Source organism: Narcine bancroftii, chromosome 3 (genome assembly GCF_036971445.1).
Source record: "Narcine bancroftii isolate sNarBan1 chromosome 3, sNarBan1.hap1, whole genome shotgun sequence".
Taxonomy (NCBI): domain Eukaryota; kingdom Metazoa; phylum Chordata; class Chondrichthyes; order Torpediniformes; family Narcinidae; genus Narcine; species Narcine bancroftii.
The window spans coordinates 298160372-298182644 of record NC_091471.1 but is presented as its reverse complement, the minus strand read 5'-3'; the positions used below and the strand labels follow the sequence as shown (position 1 = coordinate 298182644).

General features: G+C 41.7%; 1 protein-coding gene across 11 annotated transcripts in view; it reads left to right on the top strand.

The window, feature by feature from the left end:
- Positions 1-22273, top strand: part of nfic (nuclear factor I/C) — a 450718-nt gene that overhangs the window by 78348 nt on the left and 350097 nt on the right. The window contains exon 3 of one of the 11 annotated variants that reach the window (XM_069928662.1): positions 294-926. The exons of the other annotated variants lie outside the window; for them this stretch is intronic. Coding sequence (XP_069784763.1) covers positions 294-457 — 164 coding nt within the window. The 3' untranslated portion in view covers positions 458-926. Of the gene's footprint in view, positions 1-293; positions 927-22273 lie in introns of those variants that run through there. 11 annotated transcript variants of the gene reach the window in all.

Genomic DNA, 22273 nt, shown 5'->3' with positions numbered 1-22273 from the left:
GTTACAACATGCCAACTGTAGGTTAATAGTTAATCCCCAGACTGTGGAATGCCTCTGGAAAAAAATAAATTGCATTGGCACTTAATGCTTTCCTTTTACTGGAGTGCATGATTGGATACAGTCCTGGAAATAAGATGTGTTAATCCCCACCTGCAGTCTCTCAAAGTAGGATAAATATTTTGGTTCAAGGAAAATGCGAATTGTCTGGCAGGTTCTAGAGTTGAGCATTTTTGTTTTACTTTATTCTAATCTGGAATTCCCTTGCTCTTTGTTTTTAAATTCTTCCTATACAGGATCAACTATTTTCCTGCAAATTCCGCAGCTTGGAAGCCAGGAAGGTCTTGTCTCTGGAATTCAGAATGTCAGAGTATGGGAGCCAACTGTGTCAGTTTGGACTTGCCCAGTGTGGGATCCTGACATGGGTTTTCATTCCAGTACGTTGTGTGAGGCTGACTAAACTCATTCACAACTTCAGCAGATGGATTTGAGGGACAGACATTCCTGGGACTCAATCTCACAGCTGTAACAGCATTGAACTGCTGCAATCAACCAGAAACCTTCCCTGGCACCTTGGATCTAATTCTGGCCAGTCTGCTACACATATTAGTCCATACATGTGGTGATAGCAGATACAGCTGTCATGGATGTGCTGGTGTTGTGGCTTTGGCTAATCCAGAGAATTTCCCTGGGAATGATAAGATGGGCATTATACCTTGCAGTACATGACCAGATTCCCAAAGGACCACTCCTGGCATTTTGTATATGTAAACTGGGTAAAATTATTGGTTAAAATGCACTGAATTTGTATGTTCCACTTAAGTACACAAACTGAAAAATGTAACATTGGCTAACCCATATATGAAATGGAGCCTATCAAACATATTGAGCTGTTTGTAGAGTTTGGATCAAGAACAGAATAAATGTTGCTGGGGATACAAAAACTGGGGTAAGAGTGAATTTATAAAATATTTAATACTGCATTTAAACCGCAGAGAGATGACACAAAAACTGAAATGTTGGATTTATGAAAAGCTGCAAAAAATTGGTTTGGAACCAATTTTAAGCCTTTAACAATTGTGTCTGTTCTGAATTCATATTTTAAATCAGTCCTGTTGGGTTGATTCAGCCATTGTTGTGTTTTGCACGATAAGAAAATTGTTAGATCACCTGCCAGATCATGGTTACACATACACAGGTCTTTGGATACAAATTTGGGTACAAGAGGGGCACAGCTCTTCATCAGGATGCAAGTCATTGAGTACATTGGGTTCATTCATAAGAACTAGGCTCACAAGGTTGAAACAAAAGCAAAATATTGGAATGGAAAAATTGGTTCCAAAAATAATTGCATCATTTCCAGTTTAAAATAAACATTTGGGCCCAATGCTGCTGTGGCAGGACATCTAATAGCTTTCCTGTTCGGAGAGGGAAATGGAGCAGCTGGAATGTGAGTGAATGGAGCGAGTAAATGTGGACCACCTTAGTTTCACAACTGTTTGATTTACAATTGTAGAGTGGGCAAACAAGGAAGGAAAAAATAAAGTTATTACATTTCTCAGGTCTAAATTGACTACTGAAGGAAGGAGAGCCCATGTTTGGGGCAGTTAATTTTCAATGGCAAAGAGGGTGGTTGAATTTTTTTTTAATTTATGGTGAAGAGTGTAGGAGTTGAATAACTCCTTAAACTGAAATAGACTAATTTTCTTGGCCAAGTTTAGTTCTCGTCTCCTGTGCGAAAATAGCAACCTCCTGCCACAAAGCATGCCTCAGCAATGTTGCTTCTGTGATGTTGACATTGGGACAGAGGAACCCAGCCCACACCTTCTGCACATGGGTGAGCCAGTGTCAGATCCTTGCCCAGAGATTCTTTGGTAGTTATACGCAAGTTACGAGAGAGCATGAGCTCCATTGTTATGTTGGCAGCAAAGCTGCAGCTATTGATTTGTGTCAGGACAAATCCAGATCAGTATGATATTTGCCCATTTAAAAAAAAATGAATTTCTCCAGGAGACTGGCACAGGAATTGCTCTTTGTCAGAACTGACTAGAGATGTTCAGCTAGGGCACCAGGCACTGTTGGAAAGGGCTTTGGATTCTTGTGATAATGGTGCAATAGTAGCAGTTCAGATTGACTTATGCTTTTCCTTTCATGTTCTCTCGGGATTCACCTGGTTCATTATTGTATTTGTGTTCATTTACTTCTTTTCTGAAATAGATCTTCAGTTTACATTAGGTGTATAAAATTTACAAGGAAGATTACCAAAAAGAAACTTGCTTGGGTTTGCCTCAGTGAATGGCAGAGGCAGCTGCTGGCATTATGTCAGGTCTTAAATATACTCGATCAGGTTACTGATTAAAAAGACATCAGTCTTGTTACAGCTGCATTACTGTATCTGGCCAGATCCTGGGCATACAGACCTATAGGATAATGTAAACTGAGTTGGATGTAAAAACAGTTCACATCAAATTCACCTGGTCCATCTCTGACTCTCCCAGTCGTGAATCTCTCTGTCTCCATCTTGGGAGACCAGCTTTCCATTGACATATATTACAAACCCACTAACTCCCACAACTACCTTGACTACACTTTCTCACTCCCTATCTCCTGCAAAGATTCTATCCCCTTCTCTTAATTTCTCCATCTCTGCTGTATATGTTCCCAAAATGAGTTCTTCCAGTTGACATCTTCTGAAATGTCTACCTTCTTCCACAAACGCGATTTCCCCTCCACCATCATCAACTCAGCCCTCACCCACATCTCCTCCATTTCTCGCTCATCTGCCCTGGCCCCCTCTGCCCTCAGATGCAACAAACCTAGAATCCCCCCTATCCTCACCTACCACCCAACCAGTTAAACCAAAATGTATCTGTATCTGTCGTCTTGTGCCTTAAAGTTAATTACTTCAAAATTTAAAAAAAATATTCATCTTATAATTTTTTAAAAAGTTTGTTTGCAAGATTTTGTCATCTGGAGAAGTAATCTATGGAGCCTGCTAAATTCTTATGGCTCGGTTTCTCTGACAACAGTGGCAAGCACCCTCCCCCTCTCTTCAGCACTAACTGGTCAATATGTCTATGGCATGTTGATTATGGTCATTGCTTCATCTGGAATATTGTGTACAGGTCTAGCCTCCATACCCAAAAAAGATACCCTTGAGAGAGAGAGGGGGGAAAAGAACGGTTTACTAGGATGCATCCTGGCTTAATTGATTTGATGGAGGAGGTGAGATTAAGTACACTTATCTTTTCATCGAAAATAGATGCAAGATAAGGTCGTTCAGCCCTTCGATCTTGCTCTACCATTCAATATACTTTCTCTCCACACCACTTGCTCCCTTTAGTCAGTAGGGCCCAACACCACACTCTTTTGAATATATCTAATAAACTGAGTTCACTTTCTGTGGGAGAAAGTTTCAGAAGATTAACACTCTCTGAGTGAAGAAATGTCTCCTTATTTCAGTCCAAAATGGATTATTCTCTGGTTTAGACAGTGACCCCTTGTTCTGGACTTTCCCAATATCAGGAATGTTCTTCCTGCATCTAACTTGTCCGCCTCCTGTTATACTATCTACACTCTGGATGCTCCACATTGAGTGCAGGGATGGTCTAGTCTGCAGCTGGACACAATTCCCTGGATGGTATTTAACACTTCAGCTTTGTGTGCTTCCTTACAAACTGTAAATAATTATCAGAAGATTTCTGAAATGAGCTAACTGGCCACCATTTGAATGTCGGACACAGTGATCATGCTTCCCCCTTGGAATGAGGCAGAAAAGGTTCAGAAATCGGTGGGCTCCAAGAATTGAAAGGCAGCAAACCTGGCTATTAAGATAAGCAAGGCAATCCATTGGGGTGAGAACAAAGTGCATTCATTACTTTTTGTGTTGTTAAGTGCAGGTTAGCTGCACCCCTTGACCAAAGGGAGTGTAACCATTTATGTTTTCACTTCATTGTGTAAAATCCAACCCTTGCTTAATGGCCAAATAACCAGAATGGTTTGAGCTGTTGAGTGTTATTCTGCGAGGAGGGAAAATGCCCATGTGCACTGTGAAGCCAAAAGCCAGACCATCCCAAACATGTCAAGGAATGTAGGTCAATTGGGTGTAATTAGATGGCATAGGCCCGTGGTCTGGAAAGGCCTGTTACCACATTATATGCCTTTTTTTTAACAAAACAACTGTCTGGGTCAGTTGGAAAGATTCAGGGACTTCAACCATTGTTCCATTGACAACCATAGAACATTACAGCACAGAAAACAGGCCCTTTGGCCCTTCTAGTCTGTGCGGAACAATTATTATACCTCATTCCCACTGACCTGCACCCAGTCCATATCCATCCATACCCCTCCCATTCATGTACCTGTCCAAATTTTTCTTAGATGTTAAAATTGAGCCTGCATTCACTACTTCAGCTAGCAGTTTGTTCCAAATCCAAAGACCAGTGAGTTTTTCTCTGCTGTGGTGTCTGATAGGCAGTTAAGCTCAGCCATTTAGAAGTCCAGCCTTTCTGAAGTTAGAAAGTACTACATTTCATTGTTGCTTTAGTTTGCCAATGGGTTGGTTTAAGCAGACAAATTAAAGGCCACCAATATCCATGGCAGCAACTCATTCAAAACACATGCCTGCTTTGCTCTTGGGAACTTTAAATATTTCATAAAAGCACGGAGTTAAATGGTTCAGCGATGAGCTCTTTGACCTTTCATATCCACCAACTTCAAGTGTCCATCTCAGTACTCGGTCTGTGTTGCCTATGCTTTGGTCATTCAGATTTTGTCTATTGTTTTATCACTCTGAGTTGACTTTGGGATGTATCCAAATAAGCAACTTACTTCTGAGGGTCTCCCATGTCAGCAGTCTTTTGCCTTAAATTGTTGGCTCCTTGTTACACAGGGGCTCAGTGGTGGTGGTGTTTTGAGACACTGTGTTGGGGTGTGTGGAATTAAGTGTTTCTCAAATAATGCCTGTGACTGTATGTGTGACAGGGACTGGGAAAAGGTCAAGACTGCTGCCAACACTCTCGCCTGTTCTCATCTCAAGTTGTGGCATTGTGTACAATAACGCTTGATGCCCCTCGTGGCAGAAACCTTGTCCAAACCAGCACACCCTGCCTCTGGTAACTGGCAGCCATCAAGAACTGGTGATTGAAGCAGTGCTGTGGTCCAATGGCTATCATCAAAGCTGCTATGGGGGGTGGGAGAGAAGGAGGAGGGGAGCAAAGGACGGGGAAAGGAGGTAAGGATCCACTTTCACTATATTAAACCTGCACTCCATGTTTATATGTCTTATTTGTATGACCGCAAGTGAATTGAGTCACCACACCTACCTTTTTCCAAGTATAGACAACCACATTACGTTCAAGTTTACTATCACGTGTACCAAGCTACGGTGCAAAAGAGAGAGGGAGGGTGAGGTGAGAAAGGGAGGCTCAGGTGAAGAGTTGGATTTGCGGCCTGAGATGATAGTCAGGTCGGTATAGGGGTTTCGTATTGGTGTAAGGGGTGCTTCTTCAGCATGATGCTGAACCAAGCCATGAAAGACCCCAACAATGAAGACGCTGTTTACATCCGGTACCGCACGGATGGCAGTCTCTTCAATCTGAGGCGCCTGCAAGCTCACACCAAGACACAAGAGAAACTTGTCCGTGAACTACTCTTTGCAGATGATGCCGCTTTAGTTGCCCATTCAGAGCCAGCTCTTCAGCGCTTGACGTCCTGCTTTGCGGAAACTGCCAAAATGTTTGGCCTGGAAGTCAGCCTGAAGAAAACTGAGGTCCTCCATCAGCCAGCTCCCCACCATGACTACCAGCCCCCCCACATCTCCATCGGGCACACAAAACTCAAAACGGTCAACCAGTTTACCTATCTCGGCTGCACCATTTCATCAGATGCAAGGATCGACAATGAGATAGACAACAGACTCGCCAAGGCAAATAGCGCCTTTGGAAGACTACACAAAAGAGTCTGGAAAAACAACCAACTGAAAAACCTCACAAAGATAAGCGTATACAGAGCCGTTGTCATACCCACACTCCTGTTCGGCTCCGAATCATGGGTCCTCTACCGGCACCACCTACGGCTCCTAGAACGCTTCCACCAGCGTTGTCTCCGCTCCATCCTCAACATCCATTGGAGCGCTCACACCCCTAACGTCGAGGTACTCGAGATGGCAGAGGTCGACAGCATCGAGTCCACGCTGCTGAAGATCCAGCTGCGCTGGATGGGTCACGTCTCCAGAATGGAGGACCATCGCCTTCCCAAGATCGTATTATATGGCGAGCTCTCCACTGGCCACCGTGACAGAGGTGCACCAAAGAAAAGGTACAAGGACTGCCTAAAGAAATCTCTTGGTGCCTGCCACATTGACCACCGCCAGTGGGCTGATAACGCCTCAAACCGTGCATCTTGGCGCCTCACAGTTTGGCGGGCAGCAGCCTCCTTTGAAGAAGACCGCAGAGCCCACCTCACTGACAAAAGGCAAAGGAGGAAAAACCCAACACCCAACCCCAACCAACCAATTTTCCCTTGCAACCGCTGCAATCGTGTCTGCCTGTCCCGCATCGGACTGGTCAGCCACAAACGAGCCTGCAGCTGACGTGGACTTTTTACCCCCTCCATAAATCTTCGTCCGCGAAGCCAAGCCAAAGAAAGAAGAAGAAGGGGTGCTGAATAGGTGACGCTCTGAGGAGGTAATGCAGGGGGAGAGGGATAGTGTCAGGAGGAGGTTGTGAGTTGGGTTGCCACTTGCCTGCGCCACATTTATAGCTGATACTTGATAACTAGATGCCCTTTGGGCAAACGGGCGCAGATTCCTCAAATTCGACTGCAGCGTTGTCAGAGGCAACGTGGGTGGAACATGTATCCACGAGGAAGCTTCAAGGTGTGTCAGAAACCCATCATATTACCAGCCCCCCTTGTATCGTACATCAGACATGTGCAGCATCTGGAGGCAAAGCCTGGTGCTTCATTTTTCTCTGTTTTCTTTCCATTGACATCTATTTCCATGGTGATGGGGCATCTGATTTCAAGGTCTGAGACTTAAGACCATGCTTTCCATTTCAGGCATAATTGATTGAATTTGATTGTTTAATAGATGTAGTGACGTCTGCACCAGAGCCATCAAGTGTGGCTTCCCTTGATCTTCCCAACCAGCAGCAAGGCCTACTTCAGTGCCGTGTGCAGTTTGGGAGGGATTTGAAATGGCTACATTTCTTTAATTTACAGACCTGAAATTTCCAATCATGAACATTTATTTAGAGATAAATGAGTCCTGAAAAAGAGGATTATGCTTTACATTGAATGAGGACAGTCTTCACTGATTAAATTAATCTTTCAACCCATCTTGCATCAATAATCTCATCTTTGATTTTGCCCTCTTTTTTGTTATTATGGTAACAATATTGTATTTTAAGCGATGTAACAAACATTGTGCTTCCTTTCTATTGCATCTTGACTTGAGCAGACAAGTTCTTAATCACTAAAATGATTGAAGTGGCTGTTGCATCGCCTCTGATCCATTGCTTCATTCAACATCAATTATTAAGACTGCAACTCTTCTTTGAGGGTCAGTCGTCCTAATCTAACATTCCACACTGTTCAATCTTTAAAACTGTGTTTGCCTTGGAGCACAGGTAATAACATTTAAAACACTCTGACCAAACGAACACACAGGACAGTGTGTAATTGTACAATACCATACACATTAATCCACAAAATAGACTGATTGACAACAAACAGCCTCCGATCAGCTGCCTTGCAATGCTCAAACACACCAGGTTAAACCTCAGCAGATGCGTCAAGTCTAATGTTCACTTGCCTTAGCCGCACACTGGCACTTAATATTTTAGTAAAGAATGGCGAGAAAACTGCTTTGTTTTAAGGGGGAGAAAAAACCCAACATAAACTGCTTTGTATCTGATGGAAAAAATGGTCAGCTGTTAAGAAGAATGAGATGACACTGATAAAGTGCCACGAGAGTTCTGAATTCTTGCCTTTTAATTGCTCCATGTTACCTGAATTGGCGTTTGAAATAAAACTGCTTTTCTATGGTGGAATTAGTGCTCCACACGTTTTCAGTTTGTTCATTCCTTTGGCCTCCTTTCCCCTCCCTTGTTGAAGGAACTGGTGACATGACACAGCCTTTGTGTCGTTGCAATCACGAAGAAAGCTTGCCAGCGGCTATACTTCGTTAAGAGTTTGAGATTTTGTACGTCACTAAAGAAGCTTGCAAATTTCTACAGATGTACCGTGGAGACCATTCTAACTGGTTGCATCACTGTCTGGTATGAAGGTGTACTGAAATTCTCAACTGCTGCAGCCACACAGGGTGAATAAGATGCTCCAATTACAAAAGCACAAATTAACTGTCACATGCTAAGACAGAGATAATAAATATGAATGGATTGATGGATAAGTTCGTGTATTACCATCCGATTATACAAGTGCAACCCGGTCTCCGGTCCTCGGTGCAAAAACATGCAAGCACAACCAGACATAACGCACATACAGACAAACGAAACATATGCAGTATATTTCGGCACACATTCAAAATAAATACATTTGTTAAAAAAAGAGTCTTGGAGGGTTTGTGTGAGCAGTTCATCAATTCACAGTTGGAGTAATTGCAAGAGAAAAGTGACATTTCAATAGAGGTAAACAGATTTGCAAATGCTGGGGTCAAGTGCAATACACAAAATTGCTGGAGAAACTCAACAGGTCATGCAGCATCCATAGGAAGTGGAAAGGCAGTCAATATTTTGGGCCTGAGGCCTTCATCAGACGCCAGAAACATCGACTACATTTTACTTCCTATCAATGCTGTGCGATCTGCTGAGTTTCTCTACACTTACGTGTACTGATGCTTCAGTGATGCAGGCAAATCTTACTGGGCTTTTTAAAACAAAATAGATTTTTGATGCCTCCGAAGACCAATTTACAAATTGGACAAAGCAAATCATTTAATTTTTTTTTAACAATGTGAAGATAGTTACTTGTTTAACGGTTACTTGTATTTATTGAGCTGCCAGTAGCAGTATCTGGTGGCTAGACCTGGGTTGTGCACGGTGGGTCTGACCAATCTTTATCACGTTGTTAATCTGTGAAGTGATTGGTTCAAAAAGTGTGGAATGTTTTATTCACTGTAGTCTTGTTGTTGATCTTTTTGAATTAGTGGGGAGAGCTGGGGACATCCAATCTGGAACCAGTGATCAGTCTGCTTCAGGTACAGACCTGCAATTGCGCACTTGCCAAAGTACGCTGGCAGATGTGCAGTTGTGTATAAATATATTTGTGCTATTGTACGCACATGTAGCCAGGTACTTTCCAAGAAATCTCATGATGACTGCAGGTGAGAACTTTGTTTTCAAATCATTTCCTGATTTGGGAGGATATCTTAATGTGTGGAACCATAAAGAATACTGGGATCTTCAGTTCTCTCGAGCACAGTGATGTGTTGGAGAAGGTGCCAAGCAAGCTCAAAAACGTACTAAGTCAACTGATCAGTTGATAAATTGATCTTCTGATGCACCTCTCAGGAGTTTGCAGGGGTTTGGTATGAGATTGGAAACACAGGCACATTTCTACAGATGTGTAATGGAGCGTGCTGACCGACTGCATCATGATCTGGTATGGGGACACCAATATCCCTGAGCATAAAGCCTTGCAAAAGGAGGTGGACATAGCCCAGGACATCACTGGCAAGCCCCTCCCCACTATTGAGAGCATCTACAGAGAACACTGCCGTTGGAGGGCAGCAGCAATTATCAAGGATCCACATCACCCAGTACGCATTCTGTTCTCGCTGCTACCATCAGTGAAGAGGTCTAGGTGCCACAGGATTCACACCACCAGGTTCAGGAGCTACCCCTCCAGCATCAGACTCCTCAGCAACAAACCCAATCAGGGACTCATTTAAGGACTCTTGCATCTCAGGGTTGCATGTGATGCCATCTAGAAATCTGAAATCTGAAAAATGATAACAACCTTTATTTCGAACATGCAGCCAAGTGCCCAAATGGGTATCACTCAACCCACTAATACTTTTGCCAATAACATAGCTGGATTCTGTTGTGTATTACTGGAGCAGCCACATCATAAAATGTTCACTGCATTGATTTCAGTTTAATTAGTGATTGTGTTTCTTGGCACTTGTTTTAACTCTTTGCCTGTGATGCTGGCCCAAAGTATCCATTGCACCAATTCTATCCAAAAGTCAAGTCACTCAAAATTAAATGGGGAATATTGTCCCAGAGTTTCCAGCTGGCCATAAGCTACTGGTGTCTTGTTTGCTTTCATCTGGCTGCTCGTAGTAATTTATTTTACCAGCTGACTCTATAATCTAGTCAGCAAGCTCCGTGGCCTGTCAGATTTGGTTCTATCCATGAGAATGCAGAGGTCAAAATGAAAGTGTGCCATCCATCTTAAAATAGTTCAGTGGGCCACGTGACATCCGGAGGAAATAAAGGGTAACCAATGTTTTGGACCTGGGGCCTTCATTAGGAATAAATGTCAGCGCATTTGTGTATTGCACTTGTCCCCAGCATCTGCAGATTTTTTCGTTCAACTCCTAAAATATTTCAATGTATTTTTACAGCTTAGGTTCAAGTTTATCTTCGTCCGATTGCACAAGTACAAGCTGATGAAACAGCGTCCTCCGGTCCTCGGTGTATAACACACAACCAGACATATCACACATACAGACACTCAATACATACATAGGACAAATATACATGTATAAAAATAAATAAATATGATTCAGTGAATAGTTGAGTCTCGAGTGGTTAATGTGAGCAGTTTCTGACTATTCAAAGTGCCAAAACGTGAATCAAAATGTTGCATCTTTGAAAAGATTATAAATTTTTTAAAAAAAACAAAGCTCAAGTAGACTTGGAAGCAACAGAAGAAAATTAATTGAGCTCTGTAATTTTTTAAAAATGTGAATACCCCTTTGTCCTCAATTGAAATGAGTGGAGATTACACTCACACGAAGTCCAAGCCAAATGAGGATCTGGGAGCAAAGTTCCTACAATAGGTACAGGGGAATTAAAGAATTGCAGTGAAACAAAATTGTATAACCATCCTTATTTCAGGACGCAAGGATGATGCAAAGCACCAGAGATGCTTATTAGTATGAACATACTAACTTTACTAATATTGAAAATAATTTGACACAGCAAGATTCTCCTAGTAGTAGTGAACTCCCATTCAAACACAAATCACCACCAAAAATTCTGGGATACAGATTATAATTTTGCAGAATTTGGTGGAAAAACGCAAATAATGAAACAATTTTTTTTGACTTTTATTTCTTGATACAGCATTGCAGAGAATACAGTGGGGACCATTTCTTCACAACATAGGGGTTGCCAATATTCCTGAGTGAGATGAACTTCCCTCTCTTGTTGCTGAGTCTTTGCCACATCTATCTGACAATTTGGCAAAATTACGTGCCGATGTTCTTTGTACCGCAATGTGAGATACATGCTGATAATTTAATTTAGACGTACAACACAGTAGCAGGCCCTTCTTGTCCACGAACCTGTGCCATCCAAATATCCCAATTAATCCAAAATGCTCATTCGTCTTGAAAGGTGGGGGAAAACTGGAAATCCAAAGGAAACTCAAACAGACATGGGGAGAACTGACAAACTTCTTACAGCTAATGCTAGATTCCAACTCGTGCTGCCCCAGTTACCGTGGAGAGATGCAAGCTCTGTAATATCAGAAAAGACCACAAATATGCTCCAAGAATGTTTTTTTAAATTATTGATAAATACTGGATTTTCTTTTGTTCAGTGGGTTATCATGGTTAGTCGAGTCTTTTATTTCTTAAGGATGCCTTTTTTAAAAAAGGTGTTTGGACAATGATGCCAAGAGTTCGGACTGATATTGGGGTTTTCTGTGATGCTTCATAAGAGTTCCTGAAGGCATGAGTAGAGCAATTTTCTGCTCTGCTAACATCCTTTCGAAGATGATTTGCTGGCACTGAGTTGTTTTCAGATAAAATTGGAAAATATAGGCCGCTCTTGCAGTGGGAGCTGGATCTGGTGATGACTGTGATGCCATGAAGTTGCATTGTGTGGCCGGGATTAATTTACTACACTTTAATAAAGTTAAGAACATAATATACTAAATGCAATTAGGAAACGATTGAGAATGTGAATTCTATCATCTGATGCACACGGAGTTCCGTTACAGTGTAATGATTTTCTCAAACTTAATTTTTCCGTCCTATCCTTAGTGAAATGAAAACACTTTTTCAAAAATTGTTCATCCTAAATTTCTGCATAATATTTGATGGTTTTTAAAAAAAATCTATATTGTGACACGCTTTTTTCAGCTGAATTAGATTCAGCATTATTGTACAATAGTGTGCAATGAATATACAGTTTGAAATATTTAGTGCTTTCCATATACACGTGCATAAAAGTTGATACCATGTAAAAGTCGACCACTCCTCCCTCCCCCCCCCCATTATTTTTGGCCCCCCACCCATCCGAATTCCTGACACCTCCCAGCTCCCTGCCCACCGGAGCTCGCAACACTCCAACCACTGACTCTGGCCTAGGTCTCTGCCTGCATGCCCACCCATCCAAGCTCCCGACGCCCCAAATGATGCAGATACTTACCACAATCAAATGTGGTATGTGGGTAATAGTCGATCCCCTAAATTCACCCTAAAAATTGGTAATCAAAATTCAGCTATTGCACCCGTATGTACAGTAATGTATTTTTTTTTAGTTATTATACTCCTCTAACAGTAAGTGTCACAAGCAATGATGTTTCACCATCTTCTTTATTTCCTTGGAAAGAAAGTCAAAGTCTCTGACTTTCAGATCACTGCTGATTCACCTCTAGCTTCGCAACTTACTGGTAACCAAATAGTTCAAATGAGTTCATATGGTTTCAGGAAGCATTTTGAATAAGAAAGTGGGAGTTGGCTGCAGTTGTTGAAGTGGTTAAACATGCCTTGCTGCTTTCATGCTGTAATGGCCTGTTAAGGTGCTGTATGTCTAAATAAAATAAATAGATCTTAATCAGTGTTTGGCTCATTCAACCCTCATTCTTGCAGATCTCAACATTTTGTTTCCAAGTTTGAATTTCTGTTCCATAAGATCAAATAAGTGTAGTGTTACAATATAGTCTTTAATTGCAAATGGATAGAAATAATATGGCCCTGTTTAGCTCCAAGACATCAAATGGTGTCCACAGTTTTGATTTGCTCCAGAAAGCGTCAGTGTTGAATTCAAGTTTAATTTTCTATAGATTATTTTTGATATGCACTGCATTGTTCACTCTGATTCTAGCTGAGTGACTTGCTTTCTAATGTACCCCTAGAAATACTTATAAACCTGTGGCCTTCATTCTGTCAGCCGAGGTTGCTTCAGTTTTCGTTGTGAACTTTCAGGTTTTGTGCAAGTGAAACAGGTCAAAGGCAGGACTAGGAGAGGATTGACAGGTGTTAGTGGTAGGGGTGGAGAGGTTTGGGAGCAAGGGCTGTGTGGTTGTAGGTGGGATGCAATTAGAGGAAGTCACCCAAAGTGTGTGATGAGTGGGTGCGCTGCAGGGGGCAGGTTGTGAGGGAGTGAAACTTGCTTCAGAAATATTAACGATAACATAGAACATAGACACTACAGTGCAGTACAGGCCCTTCGCCCCACCATGTTGTGCTGACCCAAATATACCAAACAAAAATAACCTAAACCGCTCCTGCCTCAAAAGCCTTGGTTTTTCTTTTAACCAGGTGTCTGTCTAATAGTCTCTTAAAACCCCTGTTGCTCCAGCCTCCTCCACCACCCCTGAGAATGCATTTCAGGCACCCACAACTCTTGTGTTTTATAAAACAAACTTTCCCCTGATGTCCTTCCTAAACTTTGCTTCCTTCCCTTTGTACAGATGTCCTCTGGTTTACTACTCCCGCCCTGGGAGAAAATGGTGTTGGCTGTCTACTTTATCTATGCCTCTCCTAATCTTGTAGACCTCTATTAAGTCACCTCTCATCCTTCTTTGCTCTGCTAACCTTGCCTCTTAAGACATTTTCAATCCAGGCAACATCCTGGTAAATCTCCTCTGCACCCTCTCCATAGCTTCCTGTAATGAGGTGACCAGATTAATGTTAACATTTAACTTCAAATCTGCATTGTTAACCAAAGTTTGTTGCATTATTCCAATTATCTCAACAAAAGAACCCCATTCTGGTTATCAACATAGTGCACAATGAAAGTCCATATGAGTACAATGGGTTGAATTTGGAACTTTGGTATTCTCATAGTATTTATGACTGAACTCGCCAACGCTCTATTCCAATGTGCTGCCTGCTACTGCTGTGTTGTGACTACTGTGGAGAGAACATTTGCCAGGTGTAAATCGTGAGGAGGTGGAGTTTTAGCACTTGTTGAGGTCCTGATGATTGGCACACATCTTGAAAGCAGAAGCTGCCCTTTCTTAAGATTCCAGCACCGGCAGCCTTCGTCTCCCACTTCACCCTGCGTGATTCCTCTCCCTCCAGCTGACCCCATTCTCCTGCCTCTATCTATCCTGCTTCCCCTCTGTGTAATTTACTGATCCCGTCCTACCCCTTTGACCCTTTACTAGCTTCTCTGCATTCCGAGTCTCGATTAAGGGTTTTGGCCAAAACATTGACTGCTCCTTCACCCCCTCCACCCCCCCCCCCCCCCCCCCCACCGATGATGCTGCTTGAGTCGCCGAATTCATCCTGGAGACTTTGAGCCTTCAAGTTCCAGCATTTGCAGTCTCCTGCGTGCATCCAGACCCTTTACTTCATTGGAATAAAACATTCGATATGTGGCTGTGAACCCTCTGCCTGAATGAGCATTTTTTAAACTGTATTTCTATCATCCTGAGAGAACATAGGCCAAGGAAGCAGGCACCTTAATGCTCATCTGCAATAGCCAATAGTGTGTGTGCATTGATGGTGTTTGATAGTGAATATCAAAACTCTTGGTTTTTTTTTATTTTGCTGAAAAGTTTTACAGTTATTCGTTGCATGAAATAGTGAAAATATACACTTATTGAATGAATCTGGTGCCAATCCATTGAGGTGTTTAAGTTCTGGTTATCATTTGGACAATTTCTCTTGAAAAGTAAGTCTTTCAATATGACAGTGAGAGTTTGTAAGTTCTCCAGCAAAGGGTCACAGCAAATTTACTGTGTGATGACCATTTATCTTTACAATACAAATACTGCAAATGGGATACAATTTTTTTTTAAAAAGTGTGCATACCACTCCCATGTCCCATACCACTCTCTCTCCCTCCTCCAGCATTTCTGTGTTTTTGCAGTTTTGTGCAAATAGTATTAAAGGTTGGAGATGGACAATGTTTAGGACCAAGTGCCTCTGGAGTGCAGCTTCTATCAACCAAGAATTAAAGATGCATCCTCCATCTAATTACAGTTTCAACCAATGCGATGAGTGTGTGATTGCAAAAAGAAAGTTATTTATGCTTCGAATAAAAGAACTGCCCAAGAAAACCAAACCAGCTGAGCTTTCTGATTTTCTGAAATGGAACCTTAAGAACACTAACCATGTTAAGAACTGCCTCGAGGATCGATTAATCGAACTGCTGAAGGTCTCCCGGACATTTCCATGCTACCTGCATCCTGGGTGGAGAGACCTTCCCGTGGGGGGAGAAAAATTATTGTGTGGTTAGCGCAGCGCCAGTGATTGGGATTAGTCTTGGGTTTGAATCCCACAATGTCTGTAAGGAGTTTTATGTTCTCCCTATATCTGTGGGAGTTTTCCATTCAAAATGTACTGGGATGTAGGTTAATGGATGTAAATTGGGCAGCATGGCCTCATGGGTCAAAATGGCCTATTGCCGTGCTCTATGTCTAAATTTTAAAAAATTAAAATAAATTATTATTATGCTCTATTGGTAAGCCTTGCTGCTGTATCATGCTTCTCAAGGTTGGTAGCAACAAACAAACAGCAACGAGGAAGCATACAGGAGGGAGATTGAGTGGTGTCACACCAACAACCTTGCAGTCAACTGTAACAAAACCAAGGAGATGATGGTGGACTTCACGTGGAAGTTAGGAGGACATAAACTAGTCCTCGTTGAGGGTTCAGCAGTGGAGAGGGTCAAGAACTTCAAATTCCTTGGTGTCAACATCTCAGAGGATCTGTCCTGGAGTCTCCATGTTGATGCAATCATGAAGAAGGCTCTCCAGCAGCTATACTTTGTGAGGAGTTTATGGATATTTGGTATGTCACCGAACACTCTCGATAACTTCTGCAGGTGTAAACTGGAGAGTATTCTGGCTGGTCGCATCACTGTTTGGTATGGAGACAGCATCAGTCAGAACTGGAAAAAACTCTTAGAGGGTCACTAACTCGGTCTGCGACATCATGGGCACCTGTCCTCACTCCATTGAAGACATCTACAAGAGGCAGTGCCTTAAGAAAGCAGCAGCTATCTTAAAGGACCTCACCACCCTCAGCAGCAAAAGGACAGCCTCTTCCCCTCTGCCATCAGCTTTCTGAATGAACAATGAATCACACACTGCTTTACTTTTGACTTTTTCTTGCACTTTTTTTATTTTGGAAGGTGGCTTTATATAAATGTTTGCATTGTGATGCTGCCATAAAACAACGAATTCTGTGGCATGTTCATGACGATAAATTCTGATTCTGACCTTGGATGATGGGGAAAGGTCACAGTTCAAAGTCAAAGCCATGGTAATATTAAGCTAATCAATCTACTGAATTGGTTTGCTGTGCCCAGCCAGGCTGAAAGGAGGTTTGCTGACTGCAGAATGCGGAGGAAGAACATTACTTAGGAGTAACCGACCTTAAAGCTGGCTGGCAAGGCCATCCCATCATCTCATTAAACACCAGCTCAAATACCAGAAGATAAAAGATCCTCTATTTCCCGAGGGAGAAACTTGCAAATGAAATTGATAGAAAAAAGTACAGCAGACCAAATTCAAAGAACCTATTCCAACATCTTGAAAGCTCTCATTATTAAATTTTGTTATGTTCAAAGGATTTGTTAATTAATTGAAAAATAAGGTTGATGGATTGCAGGTAGAAAGCAACAATAGAAAATTTGTGAACAAAGAGGTGAGGGTAGTATTTTTTTTCTTTGCCTTCTGCCCAAATTAAGTGTGAGATGAGGCAGAGCTGATCTGCAAAGTGTTAGGGCTGTGAGTCACTTTTGTGTCAGTCAGAGTGCATCATATCAGAGTAATTCTAACCCCTGATAATGGAAATAAAACAAAGAATAGCACATTTTAAATGATTAAGGACCCAAGTTTTCTGTAAATGAAAATGTTGAGACCACAGCTGGTCGTTGTGAGTTTGGGATAAGTCGACCACAAATTTTGAAGTCTGCACATTCACATTCAAATGCAGTTACAGTAATGACTGTCAGAATACCCCCCCCCCCCCCCCCCACCACAGTGTTCACCAATCAAAAGATCGATAGTGGTGCCAACAGAAATACTATGAATGGAATTGAAATGAGGTTCAGTGCATTCAGAAACAACATTATTTGAATACGACAAGAATTATTACCACATAATCTTGAAGCCCTGTTATCTTAAAATTGAAATCTCGCTCTTTGGCAGGTCGTTTGAAAGTTTATAAATTTAGACACACATCAGAGTTAAAGGTCATTCCAATTCACCCACCAGCTCTGGTATGTTTGGAACAGTGGGAGGAAACTGGAGTCCCCGGAGGAAACCCACACAGACATAGGGAGAATGTACAAACTCCAGCACTGGATTCGAAACCCGATCCTGATTGCTGACGCCGTAAAGGTGTTGTACTATCTGCTACACTAACTGTGCCACCCCTTATTTAAAAGATTTTTTTCCCCCTTTTCACACAGCATAGGAGCAGGCTCTTTAAACCAATGAGACTGTGTTGGCTATCGAGCACCTATTTATACCAAGTTCAGGGGGACATCTTTGTGCAACATTGAGAAGCATGTTTTAGAGGCAGCCAATCAAATTTCCACTGCAAACAAAAGAGTAGATGTAGATTTTATGGTGAACTGTCCGATCACACTCTTTCCTCAAAATGCACCATATCTTGATGGTAGTGTGCATCCTATCCTGGCTTTAAAGTTTAAGGAATAAGTGATGATCCCAGGGACGAGAGCTGGCGTGTGAGGGGTGTTTGAAGGCTTGGAAGCTGCACTCACAAAAGTTTAGAAGGATGAGAGGGATCTCATTAAAGCTTACAGAATATTGAAAGTGATGAATGGACAGAGAGTGAAGACGTTTCCAATCGTGGAAGAGTCGTGGATCAGACGGCACAGCCTCCGCATAAAAAGATGTTCCACTCATACAGAGATGAGGAGGCCTTTCTTCAGACAGGGGGTGGTGATTCTGTGGAATTCGTTGCCACAGACACCTGTGGAAGCCAAGTTATTGGGTAGATTTAAAACAAAGGTTAATAGGTTCTTGATCCGTAAGGATGTAAAAGATTAAGGGGAGAAGGCAGGAGAATGGGGTTGGGAGGAAAGTACATCAACCATGATTCGAATGGCAGAGCAAACTTGATGGACTGAGTGGCTTAATGCTGCTCTCATCTCCCATGGTCTTATAAATGCGTAATAATCACCACAAGATGTGTCCTATATTAATTCTCTTCTGTGTCAGGTGTTCTCTCCAAAAAATAGGCATCCTTTTGCCTGGTACATTAACATTGATTAAATGCGTATCTGCTTTGTTTGTAAGAACTCCATTTATCTGCACTGTTAGAGAACTAGTTTGGTGATCTTGCCATGATATGCAGTTCTGAGTTGCATTGAGCTAAAGGGTTGTTTTAACTTAAGCATCAGCTACATGTTCTGATAGATTTTAACTTTTGGGGCATGAGGGCACCTCATCCCCATTCTAGTGAAAAATAATTCTATAACTTAGCTCACTATGAAGTCTGGGGCAGAAAATCCTGTTCTGATTTAATGTAAAGCGTGGCTGACCTCCCTTTTGATGCATTAAGTTCCCTTGTAGCAGCCTGTTGTTCCAGATGGTATTGATGGGGTTTTACACAACTTCACAACAAAATTGTAATTTTCTGATTTTAAGAGACTTTGGTCTATTTCTGACAGTACATCGATACATTTCACTGCAAGGGGAATAGATTTTGGGAGTCGGATGCCGATGCTGGGATCTAATGCAATACTCTATTTATTGCACAGATTTTGTTTTCTAACAGCTTGTCTACCCTTGAAATGAATCAACTGGTGTTGTATTACAAGGTCATCTTTAGTTGCAAATGGAGAGAAATAATATGGTCCCGTTTAGCTCCGTGACATCAAATGGTGACCACATTCATTTTGTTCCAGAAAGTATTGCACTGTTGAATTCAACTTTAATTTTGTATTGATAATTTTTGATATGCACTTAATTGTTCACTCTGATTCTATATGATGAGTGCCTTACCCCTGGAAATACTTCTAAACCTGCCCTCTTTATCCCCGACCTTCATTACTACTACTGGATTAATGAGTTACAATGGGGCTGGACTCTTCGTCGAGTCCTAGATGGTGCTAATGAAGCTTGGGAAAATCTTGTGAGCTCCTTGCAGGTCTTCCTTTCTTGTAAAATACAACAATTTTTCTGCTCTCACTGAACTTTAACACTCAACATTGCCTCTGCAGGGCACTAATTGATTTCATTGTACCTTTATATTTCTGTAAATTGTGGTCTTTAGAAAGCTGAATGAATGTTAGAGATAACAAGTTGGACTGCGCACAAAAGAACCCCCGGTCAAAGTACAATATGACAAATACCATTAAACTTAAACATGTCTGAATTGAAGGCTTCCCTTCTCTTTGTTTCCTGCTCTATGAAACATTTTGCTGCTTTTCTGGACCTTATTCCATTCTCTGCATTCACATTTCCTTTGCGTTGTTTCCTTTAGTCTTTAGTTGTGAAAATGCACACTTCCTTTCCCAATAACTAAACTTCAAAGAAATTAACCCAGTAAATTACATTTTGATTTTAATATCACTTCATATTTTCACTGCTTATCCATCATCAAATCAAAAGCTTCTGTGTTTAAGAATTCTATAAGGTCAAATTAGAAAGTTGTTGAGGTTTGATCTTTGAAAAGGACTTGGATTGTGTTCCTTTGGTGAAAGAGATCAGAGGATTAGAAGAGAAAGCAGGATTCATAGAACCATATAACAATTACAGCACAGAAACAGGCCAACTTGGCCCTTCTAGTCCATGCCGAACACTTTCTCCCACCAAACCCACTGACCTACACTCAAATCGGCTAGTGAAATCGTATGATTTAAGTCCTGACCCACCCTGCCGAAGCTTTGGTAAAGTTGGTGGTTGCTGTTTGGTTGCAAGTGCGATATAAGAGAGATCCTTGTAATTTGGCTTTGCTGCCATCACCTGCACTGAATTCCTGGTGAGTGCAGAATACAAGTACGTAGCTCTCACACATTAGCTCTCTTCCTGTGGTCACTACATTTCAACCCCAACTCTTCAGGAACTTTAGCCACAGGACTATCTGTTCACCCTGATAGCTGCCTCCTATGTTGTTTGAACAGGACACTTTCCTTTAGCTTCTCAAATGGAGATCTTGAATAGATAAATGAGAGTTTATTGTCATATACATGGTTGCAATGTACAGATACAATGGGGACTCCAGTTTCCTCCCACTGTTCCAAACATACCAGACCTGGTGGGTGAATTGGAATGACCTTTAACCCCATTGCTGCAGCTTTCCAGTTGCTTAAAGCACACTAATACGTTAAGTACAATTCAAATGCCACAAAAGGGAAAAAAGATAATAAGATTCAAGATTCCATCATTGTTATATAATAGTGCCGAATACATAATATAACATGAAGTTGTCTTCTGTCTGCTGTAGATATAAAAGGGAAAATTAAATAACTAATAAATAGTCACACTTGGCCAGTAGTGCAAACACTTGTGTTATATCAGTGGTACAGACAGATCTTTGGGGGTTATATGGTAGTGATGTGGTTGGGTAATATGGAGAGGTTCATCAGCCTGTTTGGTTTGGAGCTGGCAAAATGTCACCATATTTCTGGCTCCATCTTTCCCTGTAACCCAAGTGTGTAGGCAGTACAGACTGTCATTGATAGAAATGCCTCTCACAACCTTCCACCTGCATCCAGTCTGAGGATCTGATGAAATGAGCAGAATCTCTTTGGCAGGGTCCTAGCCTACCCTTTCCCATGAGACAGCTCGTGAACGTGGAAAAAGTATGTTCCCAGAGACGGGCTGTAAGGTGCCCGTGCTAATTCTGTTTGTTCTAGAATGTCGATGAATGATTTGCTAATTAGAACACCAAGAACACAGAAAACTGCTGGATTTCTTCATTGAAGTGAATCAATGTCCTCGCAAATTGTAAATCATTATCATCTCAGCCTTCTGATTTTAAACACTCATTGTCTTCAAAGCATCCTGGTTTGTCAATTACTCATTAACTTTCCTTATATGAGAAATGTTGGTGAGGTTTCCATCATGAATTATTTTATTTATAACTTCACGTGAAACTCAGCAATGAAAACTGAGCGATGTTCTTAACTCCGAAGATGATGTGGCTGCCACTCCAGCCAGCATCCCAATCTATTGTCCTGGCTTATCATAGAGAAATAGGTTTGGTTCTTCAGTGGCAACTGATGCCTTGCTTTTTGATAACAATGAATGCCTGGTTTCCTGTTCAAGACTGGGCATTCCATGTCTCTCTTGATTATATTCTGAAAATGTCTACAGGTGTACTATGGAGAGCATTCTGACTGGTTACATCACTCTCTGGTATAGACGTGCCAATGCACAGGGCAGAAAAAGACTACCGCGTGTTGTGAACTCGGCCAGCACCATCATGGGCATAAGTCTTCACTCCATTGATTTCACCTACAAGAAAGCAGCCTCTATCATCAAGGACCCCCACCACCCAAGCCATGATCTCTTCACACTGCTACCATCAGGAAGGAGGGACAGGAACCTGAAGAAGAACACACAGTGGCATAAAAACAGCTTTTTTCCCCCTCCACCATCAGATTTTCGAATGGACGATAGACCACAGACACTACCTCACTTTCTCTTCTTTTCCACTAATTTATTTATATTAAATGTAATTTAGAGCAATATTTGCACCTGTAATGCTGCCTCGAAACAACAAATTTTATGACCTGTTCATGACAATAAATTCTGATTCTGATGTTCTTACTCCTGTCTTATTTATCAGATGGAGATGAACTCAAAGTACTGACCCACGGCATGATTGACTATTTTCTCTCCTCTGACTTTTATCCCCCTGATTAGT